At 35.9% G+C, this 27735-nt stretch overlaps 1 protein-coding gene across 1 annotated transcript; it reads right to left on the bottom strand.

The window, feature by feature from the left end:
- Positions 1 to 124: 124 nt before the first annotated feature.
- Positions 125 to 24880, bottom strand: cbsb (cystathionine beta-synthase b). Its single transcript, XM_048193098.1, has 15 exons — positions 24725 to 24880; positions 20955 to 21302; positions 19406 to 19512; positions 17123 to 17257; positions 16595 to 16674; positions 16260 to 16464; positions 15163 to 15254; positions 14796 to 14921; positions 9392 to 9476; positions 9210 to 9315; positions 7782 to 7859; positions 7423 to 7557; positions 6285 to 6393; positions 5808 to 5892; positions 125 to 1267 (listed from the first exon to the last, which is right to left on the bottom strand). Exons 2-15 carry the CDS (start codon positions 21293 to 21295, stop codon positions 1131 to 1133), a joined length of 1821 nt encoding a protein of 606 aa, XP_048049055.1. The 5' UTR covers positions 21296 to 21302; positions 24725 to 24880; the 3' UTR covers positions 125 to 1130.
- Between the last annotated feature and the right edge of the window lie 2855 nt (positions 24881 to 27735).

Raw genomic sequence — 27735 nt, 5'->3', positions numbered from 1 at the left:
CTTAAGTTGATTTTTTTTTTTTTTTCCAACAACCTATAATTCTCACCAGCCAGAATAAAATGTTAAAAGCTAGCCAGTGGACTAAAAGACAAGTGTAGTGACAATACAATTCACACAACCATTATTCCTTCCCGAAATAAAGCCTTTATTTGTAAACAGTATTACAATAATAAGATTCAAGAAAAAGCCAAATCAAATGACATAGAACATCATAACAGAAGAGTAAAGACATTCTGAGCCAGAGACCTCCAGCAGCATGCACAAAAACCATAAACATGATCAACCTAATGCACATTCACTCACTTCACATTAACTCCTATATACAATCAATCTTATTCAGTCTCCATAAGTTACAGTTTTGATTTACAAGAGATCAGCTGAAAATAACATAGAAACATGAAAAGAATGATCAAATTTGCTTAACACAGAGTGGTGTGTTTTAAGCAACTACAAACCACCATTATTTATTTACACTCTATATCATATCTTGTTTCAATACAAGAAAAATACCAAGTTACCCTGTCTGGGTGCAGTTTGGTTTACCAAACACACTTTTTATTTGCTTTGCCAAATATTATTAATCATGCCTGCAAACCCCCCACACACCACAGAGATCATTGTGCCAAAAAGCAGAGCATGATTGATGAAGATGAAAGTCTCCATGCTTGTTGTAAACTATTGCAGTCACTAGGTGGCAATATAGCTGTAGATCAGACAAGAGAGCACCTGAATCTAGCTCTTAAACTAATCCTAGAAATACTAAAATGCATGAGTTTTCCAAAGAATAAAATACATTCATTGAAATATATACACCTCGATAAAATCAAATTTGCAAAGTAAACAAACCTGCAAAGGGTGGTTGATTTACCTGTTTGATTACTTCATTATGTTGAATGGTTAACAAAGCACCTAAACTGAATTAAAATTAAGAGAGACCAAAGAAAAATGAAACCGTAAACAGAGTACAAATCTGTTAGAATGAAATGTCTGAAATAACTGACTCTTACTTATAAATAGCATAATCGTTCTTTAAAAGTGAGCATGCCACTTGCTGAGAAATAAACTGAGAGAAAGACAGAGAGAAAGAGAAGAAAATAACGTTCCACCACTGTTCACACACTCTTGATCGCTCACTGCTCTTCAGACAGAGAGCATTCGGACAGCGAGCGTTCCCTCCTCTCACGCGTGGCCACGTAGTTCAGCAGGTCAATGGCTGTCACCACCCCAAATACCATCTGCCTCATCTTGGGAGATCCATCACTCATGTCTGTAAGACAGGAACTGCAATTCAGACTGCTGACATCATCCACTGCAATGACGTCACAACCTGCATTTACTGTACTTCATCTGCATGGGGTCCATGGGGTTATTATTGTTAACTAAAACCATTAAAAAATAATAACCATTTTCAGTAACACTTTACTTGAAGGGGTGTGCATAAGACTGACATGACACCTTCATAATCTTGACATGACACGTGTCATGAATATGAAGGAGGTTTTATGAATGTTTATGACAACTGTCATTAAGTGTCATTCCCTCAATTATGTCATTTTTAATGCAAAGATGACATTGTTTGAGATGTCTTTGTTATGACAACTTGACATAAACCAACACATCATAACCTGTCAGTGTCTTTGTCATGACAACGTGACATTAGCAAAACATCATAACCTGTCATAAACATGGCATAGCAGATTAATTATCAAACTTAAAAAACTACTTAGCTTTATGGGTTAACATTACATTACATTATTTTGGTAATATTTCAGTATAGGGAACACATATATAAACGATTAACTATGACTTTTCCCTCAATAAACTCTTAATTTACTGCTTATTATAGTTAATTGTTAGGTTTAGGTATTGGGTACGATTAAGAATGTAGAATAAGGTCATGCAGAATAAGGCATTAATATGTGCTTTATAAGTACTAATAAACAGCCAATATTTTAGCCATATGAATGCTAATAGTAATAAGCAACTAGTTAAAAGACTCTAAAATAAAGTGTTACCATTATTTTATAACAGTGTCATCTTTTTTACGAAATTTGAAATTGTCTATTATCTGACCTTCTGTTGGAGGAAACTTAAAAAAACAAAAAACAAAAACAAAAAAAAAATGAAATGAAAAATAGTCATGACGCTGTTATAAAATTATTTGTCAGAGTATTGTCACTTAATGACATTTTAATGACAAGTTCAATTTGTACCACTGTACTTGAGCTCAAGATACATATTTATGACACTATTATAATGGCCTCATGTCAAAACCAACCACATGACAGTTTAATGTAATGTTAACCGATAAAGCTAAATGATGTCAAGTTGTCATGACAAAGACACTGACAGGTTATGATGTATTGGTTTATGTCAAGTTGTCATAACTCGGACATCTCAAACAATGTCATCTTTGCATTAAAAATGAAATAATTGAGCGAATGACACTTAATGACAGTTGTCATAAACATTCATAAAACCTCCTTCATATTCATGACACGTGTCATGTCATGATTATGAAGGCGTCATGTCAGTCTTATGCACACCCCTTCAAGTAAAGTGTTTTACTTGAAATAAAAAAAAAATATTAACTGAAATACAGATACACACACTTGTATATGTGGTTTTACATGGACTCTCCATAGGCGTAATGGTTTTTATACTGTACAAACTGTATATTCTATCCCCCTACACTACCACTAAACCTACCCATCACAGGAAACTGTCTGCATTTTTTGATTTTTTCAAAAAACAAACAAACAAAAAAACACAGTTTTGTATGTTTTTTAAGCCATTTGGTTTACGAGGACACACGAAGTGTCCTCATTAAACATACACATTTTGATTTTAAAAATGTTGAAATTAACATTGTTAATGAATGCTGTACAAGTATTGTTCATCATTCATGTTAACTAATGTAGTTGACTAATTTTAACAAATGAAACCTTATTGTAAACAGTGTTGGTGGTAACGCATTTACAAGTAACTAGATTTTACGTAGTCAGATTACTTTTTCAAGTAACGTATTAATTTTAACTTTACAACAAAATATCTGAGTTACTTTTTCAAACAAGTAATGCTAGTTTCTTTGTTTTCCCATTTATTGACTGACAGCTCTCCTGTCCCCATGTTGAGAGAAATCTGGAGTAGGTAGAGGTGTTGTGTGTGCTGTATGAACATGATGGTTATTGTAGATCTAGACTAAATGTGAACATGCGTTTACTCCTCTCACGAGCACAAAAACAGATTCAGTATTCCTCAAAATGAATAAAAATGGTAAAACTCAGAATATTACGCAAACCTGCAATAATTAAATGTTAAAGGTACAATATGTAATAATTTTGTCTGCTAGAGGTCACTAGAAGCCTATTCAAAACAAAGGCGTAGCTTGACAACTTTGCCAAGTTTTAGAGCAGAATATTGGGACATGTGGTCTTCACCTCAACGGACGGTGCAAAAGAATAGGGATTGGAGTCAGGAAGAAATCATGTTCATGGATGCGATTATTAACGTTATTGTAGTATGAAGCAGAGCCGGACCAAGTGTTGTAGGAGCTGAACGAGGCCGCTGGAGCGATTACACAACACACGCAGCAAGCAGCAGAACTTTTATTATGACACAGTCGCTGGTGCCGATTCCGCTTTTCCAGTCATGAGTATGGGGTAACGCAGCTCTGTTTATCATATTAGATACATTTGAGAGTGTTGAAAATGTTATAACGTTACTCTGTGCGTTCACTCGGTGGCTGCTGTGAGACACTGTTACACATTGCAGTAAGATAGATCAATTTTAGAATATCATTAAATATTGGATGTCTTGTGTTGATAAATGGCATGCAATTGATTTTAAAACATATTGTATGATGGAGAAAATTCTGTATTACTGTTACTAAAAATAAAGCTGCATCTGATTATGCTATGTTAGCCATTAAAATAACAAAATAGTGTTTTTCTCTGAGGCATGGTAAAGCATGGTACTCGCAAAAAAAAAAAAAAAAAAAAAAAAAAAAAAAAATCAAGAAAATTAGATTTAAACAATAAGACTAAACATGTTGAGCTATATTATCTATAAATATATCAAAACAGTTGTTCCCTTGTCTATTAAAACGTGTTACATTTTAAAGCGTCTTTGGTGTTTCCATGGTTTCTACAAAATAAATCCGTAAACCAAGGCAGACCGAGGGTTAACGTGGGTATGACGCAATTGACAGGCGACTCCTCACATGTCCCGGAGCCTTAAAACTGCAATTTTCTCACGATTTACAAAGAGTTGGAAACATTTGGAATATTGTAAGTCCTCAGGTGAACAAAATATATAACACTGGCCTAGTGGTTTTTGGATATTTTACTGCAAAAATATTACATATTGCACCTTTAAATTATACAAATATACTTTATGTATTTAATCTCACTTTATTAACCTGATGACCTTCGATGATCCAATTCAACCATGCTAATAAGCAAAAATTATTCAGAATGGCAGTACAGCTGAAAAGTTTGTTCTCTACTGTACAGACATGAATTTGCATTTCCTTCAGCCTGAGGCGTATTAATTTCACTTTTGGTGTGAAAGGGCCTTTACATTAGCCAAAAATAGAACTTTTCGTTGACGTTTATTAAAACAAACAAGCCCAGCCTAGATGAGAAAAAAAAACGTAGTGAATTACTTTCAATAAAAAGTAACTATGTAACACAGTTACTTTTTTCAGAAAGTAACGCAATATTGTAATGCATTACTTTTAAAAGTAAACTTCCCCAACACTAATTGTAAAGTACCACAAAAACTATATTATTATATCAATGATGCTACAATGATTACAATTTTTAATGATGTTATCAAAGTTATGAAAGCAGCCCTGTCTTCTTATGTAATGTTTGTTAACCTCTGTTAGAAAAAAGTGGTGTCATTCTAGCACTTGGCTGAGTATATGCCACAGTAGGTGTAATGTCCGTCAACAGGTACACAATGTAGCAATGTCTTCGCCACAAAGAGCAAACAGAGGGGGCACAGTGATCCGGAGTTCAGGAAAACACGTGTCCTGTATCAGGAATTGGTGCTGTATTGCATTAAGCTCCATGAATAAGACTGTTGTTCCTAAATAGTGCTGCGTTTTATATGGAAAGACTTTTGTACATTTTGTACAATACCTGTTAATTCAGTCATGTGATGTAGATGCTTGTCCACGACGCTTTTTTGAGAATGTTTTACATTCTTTGCACCAATGGTTTGGATTTAGGACCCAAACTTTAGATTGTATGTCAAGTGGGGACCAAATACATTAATAAATGAAACCTGTACTGAAGGAAGTCTGGGTCACATTTTGTTTAAAGGGGAATCTGTCTAATGTGGCAGCTTTATACCAAGTGAAAGATGAAGGATGATTTGATTGCAATGCATTGAGTTTTTGGAAATAGTGTTAATACCCTGGTTTCACAGATAATTATTGGCTAGCAATTATATTTTATCATTCATGTTTTATATTGTATAATTCCTGTTCAAATACAGTTAAAGGCTTCATTTATTTGATCAGAAATACAGTACAAATAGTACTATTGTGAACTATTATTAATTTGTTTTCTGTTTGAATATATTTTAAAATGTAATTTATTCTGTGATCAAAGCTGAATTTTCAGCATCATTACTCCAGTCTTCAGTGTCACATGATCCTTCAGAAATCATTCTAATATAATGATTGGTTGCTTAATATTTTTGATATATTTCAGGATTCTTTGAGTAGAAGAAAGTTCAAAAGAACAGCATTTATTTTAAATATAAATCTTTTAAAAGAGTTAAAGAACTTGACTTACACTGAATCTGTTCATGCACAACAAGGGCGAAATGGTCCGTCTCGAGGATACGTGAGAGTTTGCCCAGGTTATCAGTTAGGCGCACCTACAGGAAGAGAGACAAGATGACTATTGAGAGATCACATTACCTCTGTCAGTACTGGATACTAAGTAACCAATTAATGATATTTACTCTGACATGTACAATTAACACATTATTATTCAGATATTATTTGCTTATTCATCCAAGCCACAGAAATCATAAACAGCGCAAGTCTTTGTAATAGATAATCATATAATTAGATCCAACCCTCATTTAGAGCCAGAGGGAAAAAACACAACCTCAACACTATGCTCCTTATAAGGATTTCTGATGTCTCAAGGTTTATTTGAACAAGCTGTGTGAATACTTTTTCTTGAACCTTCTGTCGCATCACGTGTACACTATGCCAGAAAAGGGGGTGTGTGTACTGTATGTGTTTGTGTGTGTGCACCCACCTGTTTAAACTGTTTGTAGAGAACTTTGCTTATGGGATCAGATGGCCTAACCTTCCCAGCCAGAACAGACGAGAGCATGTTCCCCAACGTGACCATGCCCAGAATGTGCCTACAGGGAGAAAACCAGACACCAGACTGAGCCACACCTTCCTACACTTAACATCTGTTTTATCATTTTGGTATTTTTGGGTCAATGACATGTCTAGATCTATCAAGTCTTAATCTTGATCCTCTAAGATGTTAGCACTGTACATTTTGGGTGTCTACCTTCTTTGAAACACTTGGGAACCTCTACTAATGAGCCGATGATATAAATCAGGAAGACGTCCAAAATATCAACATATAATAACTATAAAAACAATTCATACTGACTTTCTGTTGTAAGTTTTTTTTAATATCTTAATTAAAATTGTTTGTAAGAATTTTAGAAAAAATAATAATTATATATTAATAGTACTTCTTATTTTATATAATATTTTTATGCATACACACATATTCACACATACACAAACAACATTTCTGGTCGGGCAAAATTAGGGCGTTCAACTGTCTGTAAAACATAATAAAAGAGAAAAAATATACAATAGAATTAAAAGTTCCATGACAAGAATCATTAAAATCCAATTATTTTATTAAAAGCATTATTATTATTATTATTATTATTATTATTATTTTTATTTTATTAAAATTAAACAGAGGTAGCCGTTTAAAAATATTTGTTTTAATATTGTGTGGTATATCAATATCAATAACTTAAGTAACTTAAATATCAGATATTTTGACCTTTTAATTATTACTTTAAAATTTTCAGCTGTCAAATGCAAAAATATGCAAATATTTGGAAATTGGTTTAAAATATGAACACTCACATGTATTCAAACGTATACTACAACAAAAAAAAAGTATGTTTTCCACTATATTTCTAAGAACACGGCACATATTTTACCGTCTCATTGTCTCAGACATACTTATTTATGCAGAGCATGATAGGTTCAGTGGAAACATTGACATGTGGAATTAATCAGTATTTGTTACACTGCATTGATTTGAGTGATTAGCACTGATATGTGATCTCCTTAAACAATTACACTAAAATCTTAAGAGGCTTGACAAACTACTCAAATTCTGAATGACCTACCCGGCCTCGTCCACCACAGGTGCTTGGTCAAAGGCCTTCTCTTTCAAGATCTGAATGGTCTTCTTGATGGACACTAAAGGCAGAACAGTTAGGGGGGCGGAGAGCCGGAGCTCCTGTAGAGTCAGATTCCACCACCTACCGAGAGATGAGGGCAGGGTGAGGGGGGGGGGGGAAGACAGTAAAAGCTCATCTGGGAGAGTGAACATGCCTCCTCATATAGAAGCTTAACTTTAGCAGTAATGCAGCCTAGTGTAATAACAGATGCAGAGATAGACTTTATTTGCATAGGATATTGGAGTGTAAATAACAAGGATGCTTGCAAAGACAACATGTGTAGGTGGGTATGTCTATATACTCACCATGGCTTCTTGACAAAGAGATCCTCCTCGCTCAGGAAGCCCTTTTCACACATCCACTTGTCACTAAGAAATTTAGACCTAAAGGGGATAATAAATAATCAATAATCAAATAATCCAAATAATCAATAATAAAAATATTTTATATATATATATATATATATATATATATATATATATATATATATATAAAAACTAAAAATTTAATTAATAATAAAAAAATAAAATAAATAAATAAAAAATAAAATAAAATAAAATAAAATAAAATAAAATAAAATAAAATAAAATAAAATAAAAATATTATGATTACTATTATTGCTATTACTTTGGCGGAAAACCTCAGGGAGCTTATAAAAGCTTATTACAAGTTTGGGAAGATGGTTGGCGCGCATTGCATTTCCTAATGCATGGTATGACTCAAACTCGTATCAGATGCAGAGATGAGCTCATGTAGAGCAGCATTTACTGTAAATAGCTGCTCTGAGACCCTGAAAACCCTGGATCACAAGCTGCTCACATGTAAATAAACACAGCTGAAACATCCAGCGTAAACATTTAATTACTTAAAATCACCAGCTAATCAAGGTCTTCAGAATTAGTAGAAAGCTATAGGCGAGTGAGTTTTTATCAGGGATGGAGATAAACTCTGCAGGACACTGGCCCTCCAGGACCGGAGTTGCCCATCCCTGCACTAAGCTGTATTGTGATTTTGGATTTATTTAGATCCATAATGCAAGCCTAGGAAACAGTATCCTACACAGTGGGCAAATATGCATACTATATATTTATTGTACACATACTGCATTTGAGGAACAAGCATGCAGTGTTGGGGAGTAATGAAATAAAAGTAGTTATTTATTTACTTTTTTTTTTTTTTTTAATAAATAATGACATTTTTTCCTGAAATCTCTATTTGTTTGTTTCTCAAAAAAAGCATGTTTTAGTAAATTTAGATGTGTGTGTGTGTAAAAATACATATTAACAGCTGCTGTTCATCACAGTGTTTTTGACTGTATTATATAAAGCTGTGTGTTCTCTAGTTTTATTAGTTACTTGTACTTGTTAAACATCACGCTAAAATCCTTGTTGGTTTTGTTTTGAATAGTTATACATTTGTAAAAGATATTACCTCCTTAAACAGTCTCAATGTCATTACCTACTCTTAGTGCAGCTAACTGACTGTAATTTACCAATAATTTAAGATTAGCATAGTTTAGTAGACAAGACTAAATTAAACCATTTTGGGAAGCTACAACATCAGAGCAGATTCTCAATTCTGGTAGAACGGTGACATAAACCTTGACAGTCGGTATGTTCGGAATTTTAAGTCTTAAACATCACAATTGTTGTTGCTTAATCTACCAGGCAACACAAAACACACATTCACACCACAGCTAAACACACTAGAATTCTGGGAACACCGAAACCTACATGTAGTTGCGGATGGAGTCAGGAAGGATCACCACACAGCGCTGGCCTTCCTTCAGCTCTTTGGCTACATGCACTGCTGCAGACATGGCTGTGCCTGAACTACCACCTACAAAGAGTGATAGAAAACAGACTTTAGATACACACTTAATTTCACACATATTAAATGTGAGAGAGTCACATACCGCACAGAAGTCCCTCCTCTCTGATGAGCATACGAGACATGGCAAAGGAATCTTCATCATTGGACTTGTACCAACTATCCACCACCTGAGATGCAAAATGTGGGAGAAAAAAAAGAAAATTCTGAATGGATTTTGTCTAGCATGGGTTGGAATGAAGTGTGACACATCTATTATTTGCTATTTTCATTTAGAGAAATTGATAGAATACACAGTATCATGATCAAAAATGGTACAAACTGCAAATACAAATTGGCAAACACTTATGAAAGTCAACAGAAGAGTTCCTAACATTTCTTCAGCATTCTCACTGTGGCTCTTTTAGGGTTCACAGCAAGTATTCACACTTGGCAGGTTTCATTAAAACAAACTCTGGTGTGATTGCTCTGTTAGGGTGGTTCATGCTGCCAGCTGAACCTTGGTGCGCACCAAACAAGCAGACCGAGACCCACCTTCCAAACAAACTTTGGTGAGGTTCAAATGAAATATGAATGCAACACGGACCAAAGACATCTTAACAAACCAAAAACAGGATGTGATGTTATAAGAAGCGACCATAAAAAGGAGAGAACACTCAAGCATACCCGCTGTTTCTTGTCATAGTTGCAATGTTATCCATTACAGTCATCAGAAACGTGTCTTCTAGCAGCAGATATTGGTGTGTGTAATTGAGGAGTTCCTGGTGCCATTTTGACTCCTTTACACATTTTCTAAACTCTTCATGAGTGCTCAGCTAGTTAAAATACCACCATACTGTATGTATGCACATTCAATGAGCATGCTGAACACACTGCATTGTTTTCGATGTTCAGTAAGTTTCGATGCAAAATACATTCATCATAAAAGTTTTTTTTTTGTTTTTTTTTGTTTTGTATCTCTACGTTCAGTACTATAAATGACAATTTGGTCCGCAAAGAACCAAGAGTATGGCGGCATTTTAATGCCATTAATGACCGAGCGCACAAGTGATGCTTGCGCGCGCAGTAAATCACTTCCGCGAGAGGATAACAGATCTGCACGCGAGGAAACGGGAGCCTGCAAGCTCATTTTAAACCCGCGCGCGCGCATGACATCTCATCTGCGCGCAGATCAAGCCCTCGCGTGCTCGGACAAGATTCGCAGCACGCGCGTCATCATTCCCCACACTCGCGCTCAATCTTCTATTTCGCTCGCGCGAACACTTTTGATTTTTGTCAGTCGTGGGGCGGGACTTTACTTATTTCAGTGTAAGCTCAAATGTCATTGGTCAATTCAGTTTTTCCAGAAGTCTGTTTTGATTGGACGTCTGTTGTAAAACGATTAGACATGGCTTCATCAATGGACCAGATGCAAGTGAGTTAAACTTTATTTATTAACTGATTGATTGCATTATTATTATAATATGGCCTACCATATACATTAACTTGATTTATTATTATTTTTATGGAGCTGTAGCTGCTGGGGAAATAAGAGAACACATATTATATTTGCTGTAGTACATTACCACTATACTTCCACTAAACAGTATCTGTTTACCCAGCCAAAATTATATCAGTTCTGAGAACTACAGAAATGTCAAAAGTGTCAATTAAATAGTTGTAACTATGATTCTAAATCCAGAATTGCTTCATGTGGCTTTGGATGAAAGATACATCACTTGTTCATATCAGCAAGAGTTGTTGTGTAAGCTTTTTGTTATCATTCTTTGTCAGTTTAATATATTATCAGGTTAATATATTTTCCATTAAATACAGTATAAAATGGTTTCAGCATTTCACTCTGTTGAAAGGTTGCAGTTAAAGTTAAGATACAGTACACAGTATGAATGATCATACCCCCCGAAACCCAATTTAGAAATCTTTATATCTAAGACATATTTCGTTTTTTTGTTGTTGTTTTTGTATACTATCATGGGTAAGCAGATACTGTTTAGTGGAAGTATAATGATAATGTAGCGGTGAACTACTATGTGTTCTCATTTTTCCCCAGCAGCTACAGCTCCATAAAAATAATAAATCAAGTTAATATAGTATCTAATAAGGACATATAATAATAATAATAATGCAATCAATCAGTCAATAAATAAAGTTTAACTCACTTGCATAATACTAGTAAATACTATAGTGTTTTGGACCATACTATAGTAAAGTGTAGCATATTGTATACATTATACTATTTACAACACTTTGTTAATGAATGCTTCAGTATACAGTGTATTAACTATGATGAACTGATAAACTGTAATAAATACTGTATAGGCTACTTTAGTTTTTACTACAGTAAACTCTAGTGTATATTGTAGTAATATACCCTATAGTTGTAGAAAACTATAGTATTTGGGTAATTTGTTTATATTACCCTCAACAACTATAGAATTACCACAGCAAATAAAAGTACTATACTATACTATGGTTCAAAAACACTATAGTATTTACTATAAATTACTATAGTATTTTTTTCATCTGGTCCAAGCCATGTCTAATCATTTTACAACAGGCGTCCAATCAAAACAGACTTCTGGAAAAACTGAATTGACCAATGACATTTGAGGTTACACTGAAATAAGTAAAGTCCCGCCCCACGACTGACAAAAATCAAAAGTGTTCGCGCGAGGGCTTGATCTGCGCGCAGAGGAAGATGTCATGCGCGCGCGCGGGTTTAAAATGAGCTTGCGGGCTCCCGTTTCCTCGCGTGCAGATCTGTTATCCTCTCGCGGAAGTGATTTACTGCGCGCGCAAGCATCAATTGTGCGCTCGGTCATTAATGGCATTAAAATGCCGCCATACAAGAGAACCAAACTAAAAGTGTGAACATGCCCTTAGTTATTATTGCCACTACTATGACTTAAAACAATATGTAAAAAGGGGTGAGACATCCATGCACTTCAAGATTTAAATATCTGTACATCCTTTCTAGGTAGCTTGTGTCACTTAAAGGGTTAGTTCACCCAAAAATGAAAATTATGTCATTAATGACTCACCCTCATGTCGTTCCAAACCCGTAAGACCTCCGTTCATTTACAGAACACAGTTTAAGATATTTTAGATTTAGTCTGAGAGCTTTCTGTCCCTCCATTGAAAGTGTTTGTACGGTATACTGTCCATGTCCAGAAAGGTAATAAAAACATCATCAAAGTAGTCCATGTGACATCAGTGGGTTAGTTAGAAGTTTTTGAAGCATCTAAAATACATTTTGGTCCAAAAATAACAAAAACAAAGGGCCCTATTTTAACGATCTAAACGCAAAGTGTAAAGCGCACGGCGCAGGTGCACTCAGGGCGTGTCCAAATCCACTTTTGCTATTTTAACGACGGATAAACGGTCCGTGCGCCGGGGCGCATTTTTGAAATGGGTTGTCCCTATTCTCTTAATGAGTAATGGGCGTAACGTTCAATAAACCAATCAGAGTGTCATCTCCCATTCCCTTTAAGAGCGAGATGCGCTCGCGCCATGGCGGATTGCTATTTACATGGCGTACACGCGATGAGTCAGTTAATATATATGTGTGTGTATTGGCACGATTGTTCAAATAATTAGCCAATTTCGTTCATCATTATTAGTAGTAATAGGCTGAATTGAAAATAGGTAGCCTAATTCTAATATACGCAATGACTATTCATCATTACATTTTTATATTTATGTAGCCTACACAATAATATTCTTTTACACTGTAATCCTTTTGTTTTTAATATTTGGCATGTTTGTGTGATGCGCATCCCTGTGTGTAATAAGCAAAGTCAACGCGCACTGTGGACGCGCCCAGAGGCGCAGTTTCTACCAACGCGCTCTAACAACAAAACATTGCGCCATTGACTTTAGACTTTAGACCAGGTTTGAGTTGGTCTATGGCGCAGTCTATTTTCAGCTCCTTAAAATAGCAATGCGCCGCAATGCGCCTGAACACACCTCTTTTTTAGACCAGCACGCCCATGGGCGCACTAACTGGCGCAAATGCATTTACTAATTTAAGGACGTGGCGCTGAACGGGAAAACGCGCACGGCGCCGGACGCAAACTAGCAAACACACTTTGCGCCGGGTGTATTATAGGGCCCTATGACTTTATTCAGCATTGTATTCTCTTCCGTAATCCTTTCCATTGAATTGATTCCACTGAATTGATTCCATTGAATCCTTTCATCTGTCGGCGTTGGTAATGCACTTTTACGTCGTTGTTTTTGCCGATTAGGACATCCGCGACATGCACACTTAGCATCATTTAAAAAAAATATAGCAATACCAAAAATACAAACAATATAGAATAGCTTGAATACAGCGTGCTTCTCCCTCACGCTTGGTTCACACCGGACGCGAATGAAGCGGTAAGCGCGAGTGATTTACATGTTAAGTCAATGCAAAGACGCGAATTGACATCCTGCGGCGCGATTCGCGTGAATCGCGCAAGTTGAAAAATATGAACTTTGGCGAATTTCCTCGCCGCGTTAACCAATCAGGAGCTTGCTCTAGTAGTGACGTGAGGTAGCGAGCTGAGGCAGAAATTCGAAACAACAATGGAGGACAAAATCATCGTCGCTATACATCGTCATACATTTATAGAAACAGAAATAAAAAGGATCGTGTTTGAAAGAAAGTGAGTGAGGAGGTCGGACAATCTGATAAGTTGTAAAAAACGGTCTTTACTCAATTTGAGCTATATATATATATATATATATATATATATATATATATATATATATATATATATATTTATTAAGACTACAAGCCAACTAAAGACGACCAATTGAGCTTATTCGCTGTAATTTACAATTATTTCCCCACTGACAAGTTGTGTTTATTCAGAGGAAGTGTGCAGAAAGCAGTGGGAGAGTCTGGGACACATAATGGAGCGGGAGAGCCCCTCCCATGACGCGAATTCGCGTCTGTTGTGAAGGGATTTTCACGCGCGAATGAAGCGAGCAAACTCAAAATGTTCAAGCGTCCAACTATGCGCGAATAGTCGCGTCTGGTGTGAACACAGCATCAGACTGTAAACGAAGCTCGGGCGCACCAGTAACACGTCAGCAGCGTCTTACGTCAGCAGCGTCACTGCGGAGTCGTGAACCCGGATTGACAACAGACCCGGAAGAGAATACAATGCTGAATAAAGTCGTAGTTTTTGTTATTTTTGGACCAAAATGTATTTTCGAAGCTCTCGGACTAAATCTAAAATATCTTAAACTGTGTTCCGAAGATGAACGGAGGTCTTACGGGTTTGGAACAACATGAGGGTGAGTCAATAATGACATAATTTTCATTTTTGGGTGAACTAACCCTTTAAATATGACAATAGGTCGGATGGCAACCACTGAAAAGGCATGACAATTTTAGAAGGGAACATTTAAGGTGGATCATGGTGAGTGATCATTTGCCAACAGTAAACATCAAATGTCATTTCAACTGCATCACACCTACTGTGCAAATACACACTTACAGATCTGTCCAGAACAGTGGGGATGAAATCATATCCGATGCCCTCCACCTCATACTGAGTCTTATCAGTCTTGTTCAGTTCCTCTGGCTCAGCAAGGATGGAGCCCTCAGGATCCACTCCAACTATCTGAGCAACAAAGACATTAACATGTTATAGGCTGTGTAAGAATGTGTTCATATAAATGAATGCAGTGTTTCTTCAAATTAACGATTATTCAGAATTCATTTAGATGACTATTATTTCTGAAATAAAAGCATACTCTATAAAAAAACAGGATACTTTTAAAACTGGATGGATGGAAGGAAGGAAGGAGAAAACACGTTCATTGACTGCTGTATCAGAATTTATGAACCGATCTGAGTCTCACCTTGATATTGGGGCATTTCTCCTTCAGCTTGCGGGCGACACCAGTGATGGTGCCACCAGTGCCAGCTCCAGCCACCAGCATGTCTATTTTACCTACAGAGGGCAAACAAAAAAAACATGGCTTCAACATTAGTCAAATGCTATGATTCTCAACCTTTTTGACTTTATTTGAACCTTTTGTCAATATTTGAAGGCCCTATTATCTAATCTGATGTCAGCTGTATATGTAAATCAATAATATAAGTATAATATAACTAAATTTTAGGGCTAGGTAAAAAAAAAATATATTTTTTAAATCCCAAGAATCTTTTAAATGACAAATTAACAGAACATTGTATCACGCCTCCCATCTAATAAATTACAATAGGCTTTGAGCTTTGTTACTTTTTATATGAAACAAAGTCTCAGATTTCAAATTCTGTTCATTACGAAATGCAAACAATAAATTCAGTTTTGCTATTCCTTAATGAGTTCTAACAGATTACTGTAGCACCTCAGATCAAGTGACATGAACTGATCATCTCTTCTGCATTACAAGTTACAGCACGAAATAAATATGAATGAACATCAGAAGGTATGTTAAATCTGTATCATTATATTTTTTTACTGTTCAACATTTAATGTATGTTTGAATAAATCTGTCAAGTTTTCATGTAGCCGCAATTTGCATGTTTATATTTCTAAAAAAATGAATGAGTAGAAACATAATTATGCAATTATGTTAGTATTAAAACTTTATTAATATAAAACTTTAAGTGTTTGTATACAAATCATTTAATTTTAACCTTCAATATTATAGTAATGTAGTACCAACTGACTCCTAGTATAGTTTACAGCATTAGTTGAGAGATTTTTTGCCATGTACTGTATCTGATTTATATCCAAATTAATTGATATTGAATCAGAATTTGTGTCAGTACCCTGTCCTACTTAATTTAAATATTTTTAAGACTTATTGGGGCTTCCTGGGCCCCTGGTTGAGAACCACAGGTAAATTATGAGCTTTTTTATAAAAAGAATCAAATTGACTTAAGAGAGAGGCGAATGTTTAATTTTGAAAAAGCCACAATGTTGCTTCTACACAAATTCTGCAGTTACCGTCACACTGCTCCAGAATCTCCTCTGCAGTGGTGTCATAGTGGGCCAGGGGGTTGCTGGGATTACGGTACTGATCCAGAATGTGAGCGTTAGGAATCTCATTCTTCAAACGCCAAGCCACACCCACATGAGACTCAGGAGAGTCAAAACGAGCAGAGGTAGGGGTACGAACGATCTCGGCACCAAGAGCGCGGAGCACGTCCACCTGGGAGCATGTAAGGACACGAAACATGTGACTATGAAAACACACATTCACACGCACTACAAACATTGACAGAAGTCTTCAGATATCAAGTGGATTTACACCCACACATTATTCATTTTCATAATTTCACCTTTTCCATGCTCATCTTTTCAGGCATGACAATGATGCAGCGATAACCTTTGACTGCTGCTGCCAGCGCAAGTCCAATACCTGAAAAAAACACTTACATTTATTGATTTAGCAGACACTTATGCAAAGCGACTTACAAAAGAGGAATTCAACATTGTCTAGAAAAGTACAAACTAGAACAAGGAAGGATATAAGAAATAGTAAGAAGAGCATAGAAAAACTTTTTTTTTGTCTCAGTCTGTATCAGTCTGTATTTAAGATCAATAATCTGCACTAGTTCATTGATTAGCAAGTATTAGAGATGTTGAAGAACATCTAACAGATGTTGAATAATAATTTTTTGACACACTAGCTGGGCACATAACATGATTAACCGGTCCTACAGCATTCCAGTGTCTGGATTAAACTAAAGGGAACAGAAGTCTTCCTCAACACGGCACAGTTAAAAACAAAGTACTTGCTTTAAAGAAAAATATTAAAGACATGAGAATAAGTATTATGGTGCTAAATGGTGCACACACACACACACCTGTGTTTCCTGATGTGGGTTCAATGATAGTGTCTCCAGGTTTGAGGATGCCGTCTTGCTCAGCATCCTCTACCATTCGCAGACTGATTCTGTCCTTCACGCTGCCGCCAGCATTGAAGAATTCACATTTAGCCACTAGACAATGATAGAAAGACAAAAAAAAATATTATATATTATATATATAATTAGTACTTTTATTGTGATTTCTAGAGCTGGAAAAATCAAATAACATAGATCAGGTAAAAAATTGTGAATTAAATATTAGCCATCAGGTTGTGTTTGGGTCATTTCACCTGGAGAGGATTTTCTTTTTCTTGAAAAAGCCAGTTAACATTATTGCATTGGACTAAAACTTACTGACTTTACTCACCCATGGTATAACTACTACCCCAAAAATTTGAGAATTTTTCAGATTTTTTTTCCTCCACTTTGTTACACTTGTGGTGTTCCTGGTTTGAATCTCTCACTCTATTACTCCTTTGAATATTGTGAACAGTGGTGGGCTTTGAAATTTGAAATTTAAAAAAAAAAAAAAAAAAAAAAAAAAAAAAAAAAAAATTTACAAACCACACACACACATTCAAGAACTCAAATGTAATTAGTCAGCTAATTCTATGTCTGTAATGCCAAAGCCTGTCGGCTCAACTGGCCAAAGGGTAATCTTGTTCACATGAAAACGCTAGACATATTGAATCCCAATTATAAAGCTCATTAAAGCATTTAGAATCAAAAGGCTTTGACTTCCACACAATAACACTTTCAAACAACGTTCGTTAAACCAAAGAGGGGCTTAACTACAGCCCTGCGACACTTCTGACCCATACGGCTAAACTCGCTCACCTTTCACAAAAAAAAAAAAAAAAAAAAAAGAATGACTGCAGCCATTTTGTGAGCCTGGTTTAGTCAAAGTATGCACCGAGTTTCAGTTTAGGTCCTATACAAAACGCAAAATACAACGCAACAACCAGGCCATTTGAGGTATGCATCTTCTGCAACACCCAATGCATTCCTCCCTGTAGAAATTACTAAAAGGTATTTCGAAGGCCTTTGATTTTATCTGAGGATAAGAAATGTGCTTTCCAGCAGATCTGTTTTAGTTCAGTTACGGTGTAGAAGATCCAATGGAATGCTCTTCTAAAAGAGACTTTGGAGGTATTCCAGAAAGCAGGTTAAGTGACTTACCCAGGTAATTTTACCACAACTTTGTTCCCAATATTTTTTAGGGTATACTAGTAGCCATAGCAATGATCATAACTTTCTCCAGAGCAGATTATATTCCAAGTTTAGTATGCTTCAGGTAAACATTTGGTGCATACATGCCTTGTTGATGAGGCTCCCCTCTACAGATTACACACATTATTATATTATGTTATAGACTCTTATGCACCACAGAAACAAGTGCACAATTCTGTGTTTGCAGTAGCTCTATACATTTCTATGTAATCGCTGTTGAAGAGTAATTCGATCCCAGGAATTCCAGATTCATTCTATGGCTGCATCCAAAAATCACATACTCATATATCAGGGGCTGTTTACGTGCCACTGTTTTCAACTGAAAACGGAAAACTTTTTATGCGCTTTGGCCGTTCATTTACATGACAATGGTGTTTTGGGGGCCTGCAAATGCAAACTTGTGAAAACGGTTTGAAAACGACGCCATTACCATCACTGTGTAAACTACAAAAACACGGATTGACGGCACGCACATGCCTATTACGCGTTTAGCCTACAGGCGTTGTCATCTATATCTATATCTATTCATAAGTCCTCTCCCATGACCTCATAGGAAAGTAAAGTGTCCATTGGATACACACTTCAAAATCTCAGCTGTAGTAATATGTAAATTTTTGCCAACTTTTTCATGAAAATGAATTCATACATAATATTCACATATGGTTTTTCACCTACTATGTAGTAAGGAAGTATGCATATTCATTTTTATTTCTAAAAAATTAATGATGTTAACTAAACATGTGATTTGAGCAAATAAATAGGTTCATGCACTTGAATGAACTGCGACTCAGTACGGTCAGTCCAGGAACGTTCGCTTCTTCACGTCTTCGCTCGGCGGAGAAGACCGTAACCCTACACCTGCATTCCTCATTCCAGAACACAACCCCTTACTTCCCAACCCAGACACACGTGCTTGCACATGCACTCCACAGGCTGTCCTTAAATGATCATGTGATCTTTTGTGTCATTATAGGACACGACAGTAGAAAAACAAAAACTAGAAACCAGGTGTGAAGACATCCTCTTCACCCATATTTTACAGATACTCACAAAGCTCACACTTGAGGCCAAAAGCATTGGGAATCTTGTTCATGCGGACCATTGGGGTCTCTCCAATCTTGCTTAAGATGTTGGGGAGGATATTGGGTGTCTTTGTCCTGTGAGAAAAGGGAGCATGTTAAGTAGTTACACATGCTCTACCACAATCACACATTAAAGTCAACATCAACCATAGAAGAACCACAACGGAACTGACTAAATCACTGTGACTCTGCAGACTGTGGCATTGGTTTATGGGTATGGTAAAGGTGTGTTCATTCACTGTTACATTTCTAGATGAGTCATTCTTCCTGAAAGAACACTGTTGTCAAACAGGAGTTACTTGCATGGTCATGAATGTTCATGAGACTGTAATCCCTACCAATATTTCCAGCAAAAACAAAAACAAAAAAAAACGATAATTGAATTTATTAAGGGCGTTTTTGCTTAAAACAAGAAAAATAATCTTAATTTGAATGGAAACAACATTATTTTTCTTACCCCACTGGCAGATAATTTTGCTTGTTTTAAGCAAAAACATAATATTCTATACCATTACTTATCTAGTAAATGCATCTTGATTCAAGAATTTCTAGATATCTGGACTGGAAACAAGACAAAAATATTAAGGACATTTAAAGTAAATTATAAATTGAAAAAATTACTTCTTACTCAGAAGGTCTTTAAGTTCATACATCCTTTAAGGTATAAATGAATTGGGGAAAAAACTTTGCAAGGGCCAACTTGAATGTGTTTCAGTAATCATGAAGTGAACCGTTAAAAAAATTTTTTATCATAGGACACATTTCCCCTGTAGTTTTTTTTTTTTTGATTCATTCAATATGACCATAAAATAATAATAATAGTTTGTGATTGTTAAATACTAGAATAAATACTACAATAAAACAATTACTAATGTAATAATACTACTCTACTGTAAAATAAAACGTATTTAATATCAACTGTAAAATTATAATACTAATATTTACTTAATTTCTTGATTTTCAAATGTATTTTGCCAGAAAACTGCAGGGTGTCACTATTTTTTTTTTTTTTTTTTTTAGTATAGTATATTATAGTATAGTATAGTTTATTTTATTATTTTTTTTAAAAATTAATTTATAACATCAAAATGTTCAACAAATATAAAGGTAACACTTTACAATAAGGTTCATTTGTTAACAATGTATTAACTAACATGAACTAATCATGAGCAATACATTTGTTACAGTATTTATTCATCTTTGTTAACATTAGTTAATAAAAATACAGCAGTTCATAGTTTGTTCATGTTAGTTCACAGTGTATTAACTGTTAACAAATACAACCCTTGATTTTAATAATGTATTAGTAAATGATGAACATAAACAAAGATGAATAAATGCTGTAGAAGTGCAGTTCATTATTAGTTCATGTTAACTAATGTTAAATAATGAACCTTATTTTAAATTGTTACCAAACAACCTTATGCCCTAACCACTAAACACCCTCTTAAAACCTCTGCACTGACAATTACGAACTCTGAGGAATGCATAACAGCTTTAAGATGCTGCATTCTTACTGTTGGAAGTGTTTGTGGGGCGAATCTGTGTTTGGGTCACCAAGTTTCCAGGTGCATCTGCTGGGCAAATCTGGTCGAATCCATTTCCTCTCCATTGTGACCTCTGATCCATTCTCCATGTGCTCTCCATTCATACTCTTCACATGGTGACCGTTTGTTTCATTCACATGGGCTGTGCCATTCTTGTGTCCAGCTTTTCCGTTCAAGACGGCATCGACTTTCAGCTTGGCGTCCACGTTGATGCCAGTTTCTCCATTTGCAGCATTCGTGAGGACCTTGGCAGCATGTGGGCAGACGGGACCAGTCCCAACTGACTCTGAACTAGATGGTACTGATGGCATGGCTTACCTATGAGAGGAAACATTTTAAGTATCAGTCACCAGGGTTTTCCTAGTATCCGATCACCCAAAGAACTGTTATAAACATTATTAGGAAACATTATGCAACTCTCATAAATGTGGGCGTATCGCTAGATGTTCATTCTGATTTTCTTTCTTTTCTTTTTGTCTTTTTTAACGCCATGCCAGCTTCTATGGCTAATCATGGCAAAAGAGGTTTAGTTTAAAAAAAAAAAAAACATGATTTACTTCAAAAGAATCAACAGAATAAAACAGTTTTCTTAAAAGGGTAGAAGTGTTACAGTCCAGTAAAATGTTTAATGGACAGTGGATTCAGGTAAGATGGACACACTGGATAGTTTTCTCCTGAAAGTAAAAATGTATGTGTTAGTCTTGAGTGTCCTATCTGGCATCTTGTATAAATTCTTGATACCAGCGAATATTAAAAAGGAATGTTGTTCCAACATCCGGATTTAATTAATGTTTAATTCATAGAACATTTTACAGGTTCTTTAGATAATGCTTCTTTGGCAACATTGTCTGCTTGCTCATTACCAGAGAGTGGCCAGCAGAATAAAATATTATTAAAATGCTGCGATTCAAGAGATGACAATTTAATTAAAATCTTAACAATAGTTGGATGATCAAGTTTATATCAAGGCATGATTTTGAATGAGTTATTGTTAAAAAAAAAAAAAAAAAAAGTGTTGTGAAGGTTGAACTTTGGTCAGGGATACGTATACCCTGACATCGTTGATTAGTTGCAAAAGCTGCTGCCACCCGATTCCCAGATTTAGATCCATCTAATTGGGATATGCTGTGGGAATGTTTCTCTTATGTCAAGAAATTGTTAGTGATATTCATTTAGATAAGTTTTTGATTCTTGGTTTCTTGCTAAACCCAGATGATTTTTGGGTTCCTTAAAGAGTTAGTTCACCCAAAAATGAAAATTGTCATTAATTAGTCAACCTCATGTCGTTCCACACCCGTAAGACCTTCGTTCGTCTTCGGAACACAAATTAAGATATTTTTGATACAATCCGATGGCTCAGTGAGGCCTGCATTGCCAGCAAGATAATTAACACTTTCAATGGCCAGAAAGCCACTAAAGTTATATTTAAAACAGTTCATGTGACTACAGTGGTTCAACCTTAATGTTATGAAGAATTTTTTTTTTTTTTTGTGCGCCAAAAAAAAACAAAAAAAACCCCAAAACCAAACGACTTTATTCAACAATATCTAGTGATGGGCGATTTCAAAACACTGCTTCATGAAGCTTCGAATCTTTACGAATCTTTTGTTTTCTTTTCTTAACCCTTTAAGATCCCATGAAGGAATACTGCAAAAATGTGGCTGTTTCAAGATGTTTAAATCCACTTTTAGATTCTCCAGGTGGCTTTTAATGTGTAGACGAATGAAACTCGTTTTTCTTTCATATATTGTTGAATGCTGACTTGAAAAACCTGCTGAATAGGCCGGATTTTCCTTGTTTGTTTTAAGTTTGATTGCATACTGAAGACACTTCAGACTTCTGATGTCCAAGGGAGGCTCATTAGCTTCCACATATAGATCTTCTGTAGGCTCCTAATGCAAACCTTACTGGTGGTGTACAGTATCCAAAAATTGTATATATGATTTCCTTGCTGATCCATAAATGACACTTTCATAGTCTAGTTTTGAGAGAATCAAAGTTCTGTACAAATTCATAAGAGTTGAACAGTCTGCACCCCCATTTGGTTTTGGATAAAACCATCAAAACATTCATGGCTTTAAAACATTTCTTTTTAAGTAATTTAATATGAGGAATGAAAGACAGTTTGCTGTCGAAGGTGATACCAAGAAACTTTTACAACTTTAATGGGTACTCCATCCATGAACAACTCTGGTTCATTGTGCAATAAACAGAGCTGGCAGAAATGCATAGACAGTTTTGTTTGTGAGAACTTGAAACTGTTCTGCATTGACCAGGTTTGAATGCTTATGCAACACTGACAGATCACAACATGCCATATAAGAAGCCAAATCACTGTACTGTACAAGCCGTGGTTGAAGTCTCAAGCACCATCTAACAGATAATATTTGTAAGTGCTTTACTTCAAGTGGGCAAGCAGCGTATCTCAAGGAATGATAACACTGTTTTGCGTACTTAAAGACATTGAGAGGAAGAAAACAACTCTGTATCATTCAGAATGTGTACAAAAACACTCACTTCTTGATAACAATATCTATTAGATTAGACCTATAAATCTCTATTAGTCAAACATAAAGATAAAACAAGCACACATATCATCGCCTCAACTTCCTCCTGGTGAAAGCATGAATAAGCAAAAAAATGATCCCTTATACAAAACAAGACTAATGATCGACACATTAGAGGAGGAGATGCACTGGCATCCAAGTGAAATGGTCAAGTTTATCCCTGTGGAAAACTGCCACTGGCTTTTCTTTCAGTTCCAACAGGAGCTGGAGATGTTTAGGTTTCTCTTTAAAACAACAAGGCTATACTTGCTCATGTTCATACCTCACACGTTTGTAAGTCTGCCAGGAAGTGACTCTTTTGCAATGAACAGTACAGTACAGTGATACACAACACCGACAAAGCCAAAAGTGCGCTTTGCAGCCAAGCATTCCCAAAGAGCAAAAACAGTCCAAGAATTTGACTGCAGCTTTACCACAAACTGCGTCATCTCTGCTCCCAACTGACAGCAAAACATAATCACAGTAATCCATACTCTGAAAAGAAGCTACTCTAAACCAGACAGTGGAGTAATAAACTTCTGCTTTCCACAGACAACCTTCAGGGAAGAGGTGTGACTTTCTAGAGCACTGAGAAAGCCAGTTAGTCTGTACTGAGGGATTCACTGTCATGGTACTGTACACAACAACACTGAAACAATATCTAAGAGGAAAAAATTTTTATCAAACATCTTCAGAAAAATTATTAACCTGAGGAAACGTACTAATTATGGAAAAGAAAACTGATAAAGGAAAATAACTGTGTCATTACAGTGAAAAGATAACGTTAATGGTTTAAAAGAAAACAATTAATGACTCAAATTAACTGTAATTTGGCGAACTCCACCGCAGGTATGTAACGTTATTGAAACACATGTAAGAACATCATATTATGTTAATGAAAGCGCATATACAGTGAAGTGAGCTGACGCAATCGCTCGCGCTGATTGTGATGCTGTGACGCAGGGGGTCGATTTCATCATGCTCGCGCCGCATAGTTTCATCACTCAGGACAGGCGTGTTTTATGTGACAAAATGTCTCTTTAGTGAAGTACAAGCGATTAGGATGTGTTCCTCGGATACAATCATCACTGAGCATCAGTGTCGCAGATTGATGCTTTTACCGTGTCTTTGTCGATATCAATAAACGGATTTTCCTGAGGGCTTAACGACTAAAATACGAGCATTTGTACTCACCTGACTGTCAGACAAACACGAACTTGCGAGCCGGCGAGGTCCGATTACACAGATGACCTACCCGAATGTGAAAAGAAGTCGGCTTGCCAGCTGCTCACATGCGTTAAAGAGTCAAGCCGACGTCCAATCGGGTGCCAGCATAACTTGTTCGGGTCGAGCGCTGATTGGCTGCGGCGGGCGTGCCTGTTCTGTTCTCCAAACCAATGGAACATCGTCATTTAGACGTGCCCTCGTAGTTCTGCTCAGGCGAGTGGGTTGTGTTACTCAGGTAACCAGTTAACTAACACTGAAATATTATATAAAATGTAACTCATACTAATTTATGTTGTCTCTCATCAAGCTCTTTGTGTCCGACCGCGTTGTTGTTTTTGCGAACGGTGTTTTCGTTTTCTTGCTTTTATTAAGAACTCCTCCTGAGCTTCTAACATTTATCAAAGGTTTTATTCTTACTATAAAATTAACAATACCGAGTTCCCAGGCCATTTTTAGTATTTAAAATTATTCGTACGATTATTCAAAATATTAGTAACACTTTACAACAAGGTTCATTATTTAACATTAGTTAACTGCTTTAGTTAACATGAACTAATAATGAACTGCACTTCTACATTTATTCATCTTTGTTAATTTCAGCATTTACTAATACATTATTAAAATCTTGTTAACATTAGTTAATGCACTGTGAAATAACATGAACAAACAATGAACAACCGTATTTTTATAACTAACGTTAACGAAGATTATAAACCGTAACAAATGTAGCCTATTGCTCATGGTTAGTTCATGTTAGTTAAAACTAATGTTAAACTAATTAACCTTATTGTAAAGTGTTACCAATATATTCTAAATTATGAATGCAGATGGAACGATATAATAATACGAATAATAGTAGTAAGTACGAATGATAGTAGTAAGTTGCATGGTAACCATCAAATATAATTGTGATGTCATGATCTTTGATCGCTCCATTTCATTAATTAATCAGAATCATGTATATGCATGCATAAGTACGCCCCCTTTGAAAAGTATCATTTTACACAATATCTCAATGAACACAAAAACAATTTACAAAATGTTAACAAGACTAAGTTTAATATAACATCTGTTTAACTTATAGTATGAAAGTAAGGTTAATAATATAACTAAGAGAACAAAATGTTCAGTTTTACTCAAATTAGTGTGATGCAAAAATGAGTACACCCCACTGACAGTCTCTGGAGCAAAGCTAAATTTTAGACTACAAATGTCTAATTTAACAAGAATTCAACCACAGGTAAGTCTAATTATTCATTACACAGGTGTCCAGCAGACAGTTGACTATTAAAGGGTGTTAAAACCCCTTCCCATTTCATGCTGTCAGCAATGGCACCACATGGAAGAAAAATGTCACAAGACCTGAGGAAGAAAATAATTTCTTTACACCAGAAAGGTGAAGGCTACAAGATCAGCAAAGCTTTACTTATCAGTCAGAATACTATAGCAAAAGTGGTACAAAAATTTTAAAAAGATGGAACTGCAACCATCTCACAGAGACGTCCAGGTCGTCCACGGAAGTTAACCCCTCGACAGGAGCGTCTTCTGATGAGAAGCATTGAAGAAAATCGGCATGCAAGTTCACTGTAGTCATCTAAAGAAGTAGAAAGCCAAATTGGGGTGACTATTTCCAGTGACACAATATGGCGTACACTGCAGAGGAATGGCATGCATGAGTGTCGTCCACGAAAGAAGCCTCTCCTGAAGGCCAGGCACAAAAAAGCCCGCCTAGAGTTTGCCAGGGCCCATGCTGACAAAGATGAAGACTACTGGGACTCTATACTCTGGAGTGATGAGACCAAGATAAATGTTTTTGGCTTCAAAACTGTATGGTGTCACAAAGCAAGGTGAGGAATACAAAGAAAACTGCATGATGCCTACAGTGAAACATGGTGGTGGCAGTGTCCTTATGTGGGGCTGCATGAGTGCTGCTGGTGTCGGGGAGCTGCATTTCATTGATGGCATCATGAATTCACAGATGTACTGCTCTATACTGAAAGAGAAGATGCTACCATCACTCCATGCCTTTGGTCGTCGTGCACTTTTCCAACATGACAATGATCCTAAACACACATCTAAGGCCACTATTGGATTTCTGAAGAAGAACAGGGTGAAAGTGATTCAGTGGCTCCTGATCTGAACCCAATTGAACACCTATGGGGAATTCTGAAGAGACAAGTTGAGCAACACTCTACATCCAGCATCCAGTCTCTAAAAGAGGTCATTCTTGAAGAATGGAAAAAGATAGATGTTGCCAAATATCACCAACTTGTTCATTCCATGCCTCATGCCTCCTTAAAAATCATGGAGGACATACAAAGTACTAGATGTAGTAGTTTTTGTTGTGGGGTGTACTCATTTTTGCATCACCCTAATTTGAGTAAAGCTGAAAAATGTGTAATCTAAGTTATATTATTAACTTTACTTTCATGTTATAAGTTAAACAGATGTTATATAAAACTTAGTCTTGTCAACATTTTGGAAATAGTTTTTGTGTTCATGGAGATATTGTGTGTGGGGTGTACTCATTTACGCTGAGCACTGTATACCATAGTTCTGTGCAATAAATCAGGTGGATAACTCCCAAGCAACATTTAACCTCTTAAAAGCCTAGTCAAACAAATATTCCTTAAATGAATGTTAAAACATTAAATTGTAGGACTAAGTTACCATATCAGTCAATTAGTTAATCCAAATAGGGTCGTTACAAATACCCAGGCCATTCCTTGTGTGACCTGATACTATTTTTATTATGTTGATATCACCCTTTCCTGCCATTAAAATAGCTTTTGCAACATGCATTAGACACTTCTTGAGATCACAGCAAATTTGAGAACAATTTGATCATTTCTGCTAAAAGAAAAAGTATGAAATCACTAGGTGAAGAAATCAAGAAACAATAACTACTGCTTTCATTGTTAGAGAGTACAAGTGGAAGCACATAATAACATAAGAATAATATAACTACTGAAAAGCAG

This window comes from Megalobrama amblycephala, linkage group LG6 (assembly GCF_018812025.1).
Source record: "Megalobrama amblycephala isolate DHTTF-2021 linkage group LG6, ASM1881202v1, whole genome shotgun sequence".
Lineage (NCBI taxonomy): Eukaryota > Metazoa > Chordata > Actinopteri > Cypriniformes > Xenocyprididae > Megalobrama > Megalobrama amblycephala.
Note: the sequence above shows the minus strand (reverse complement) of the source record. Positions and strands in the feature narration are given on the sequence as shown.

What these genes read in the sequence shown, in the direction of transcription:
- cbsb (XM_048193098.1), bottom strand. Translation starts at nt 21,295, where the DNA reads ATGCCATCAGTACCATCTAGTTCAGAGTCAGTTGGGACTGGTCCCGTC. An exon ending in GATTCTGGAGCAGTGTGACG is followed by an intron (nt 15,255 to 16,259) that starts GTAACTGCAGAA and finishes TGCCCTCTGTAG; the next exon opens with GTAAAATAGACATGCTGGTG. An exon ending in CCACTGTTCTGGACAGATCT is followed by an intron (nt 9,477 to 14,795) that starts GTAAGTGTGTAT and finishes TTTGCATCTCAG; the next exon opens with GTGGTGGATAGTTGGTACAA.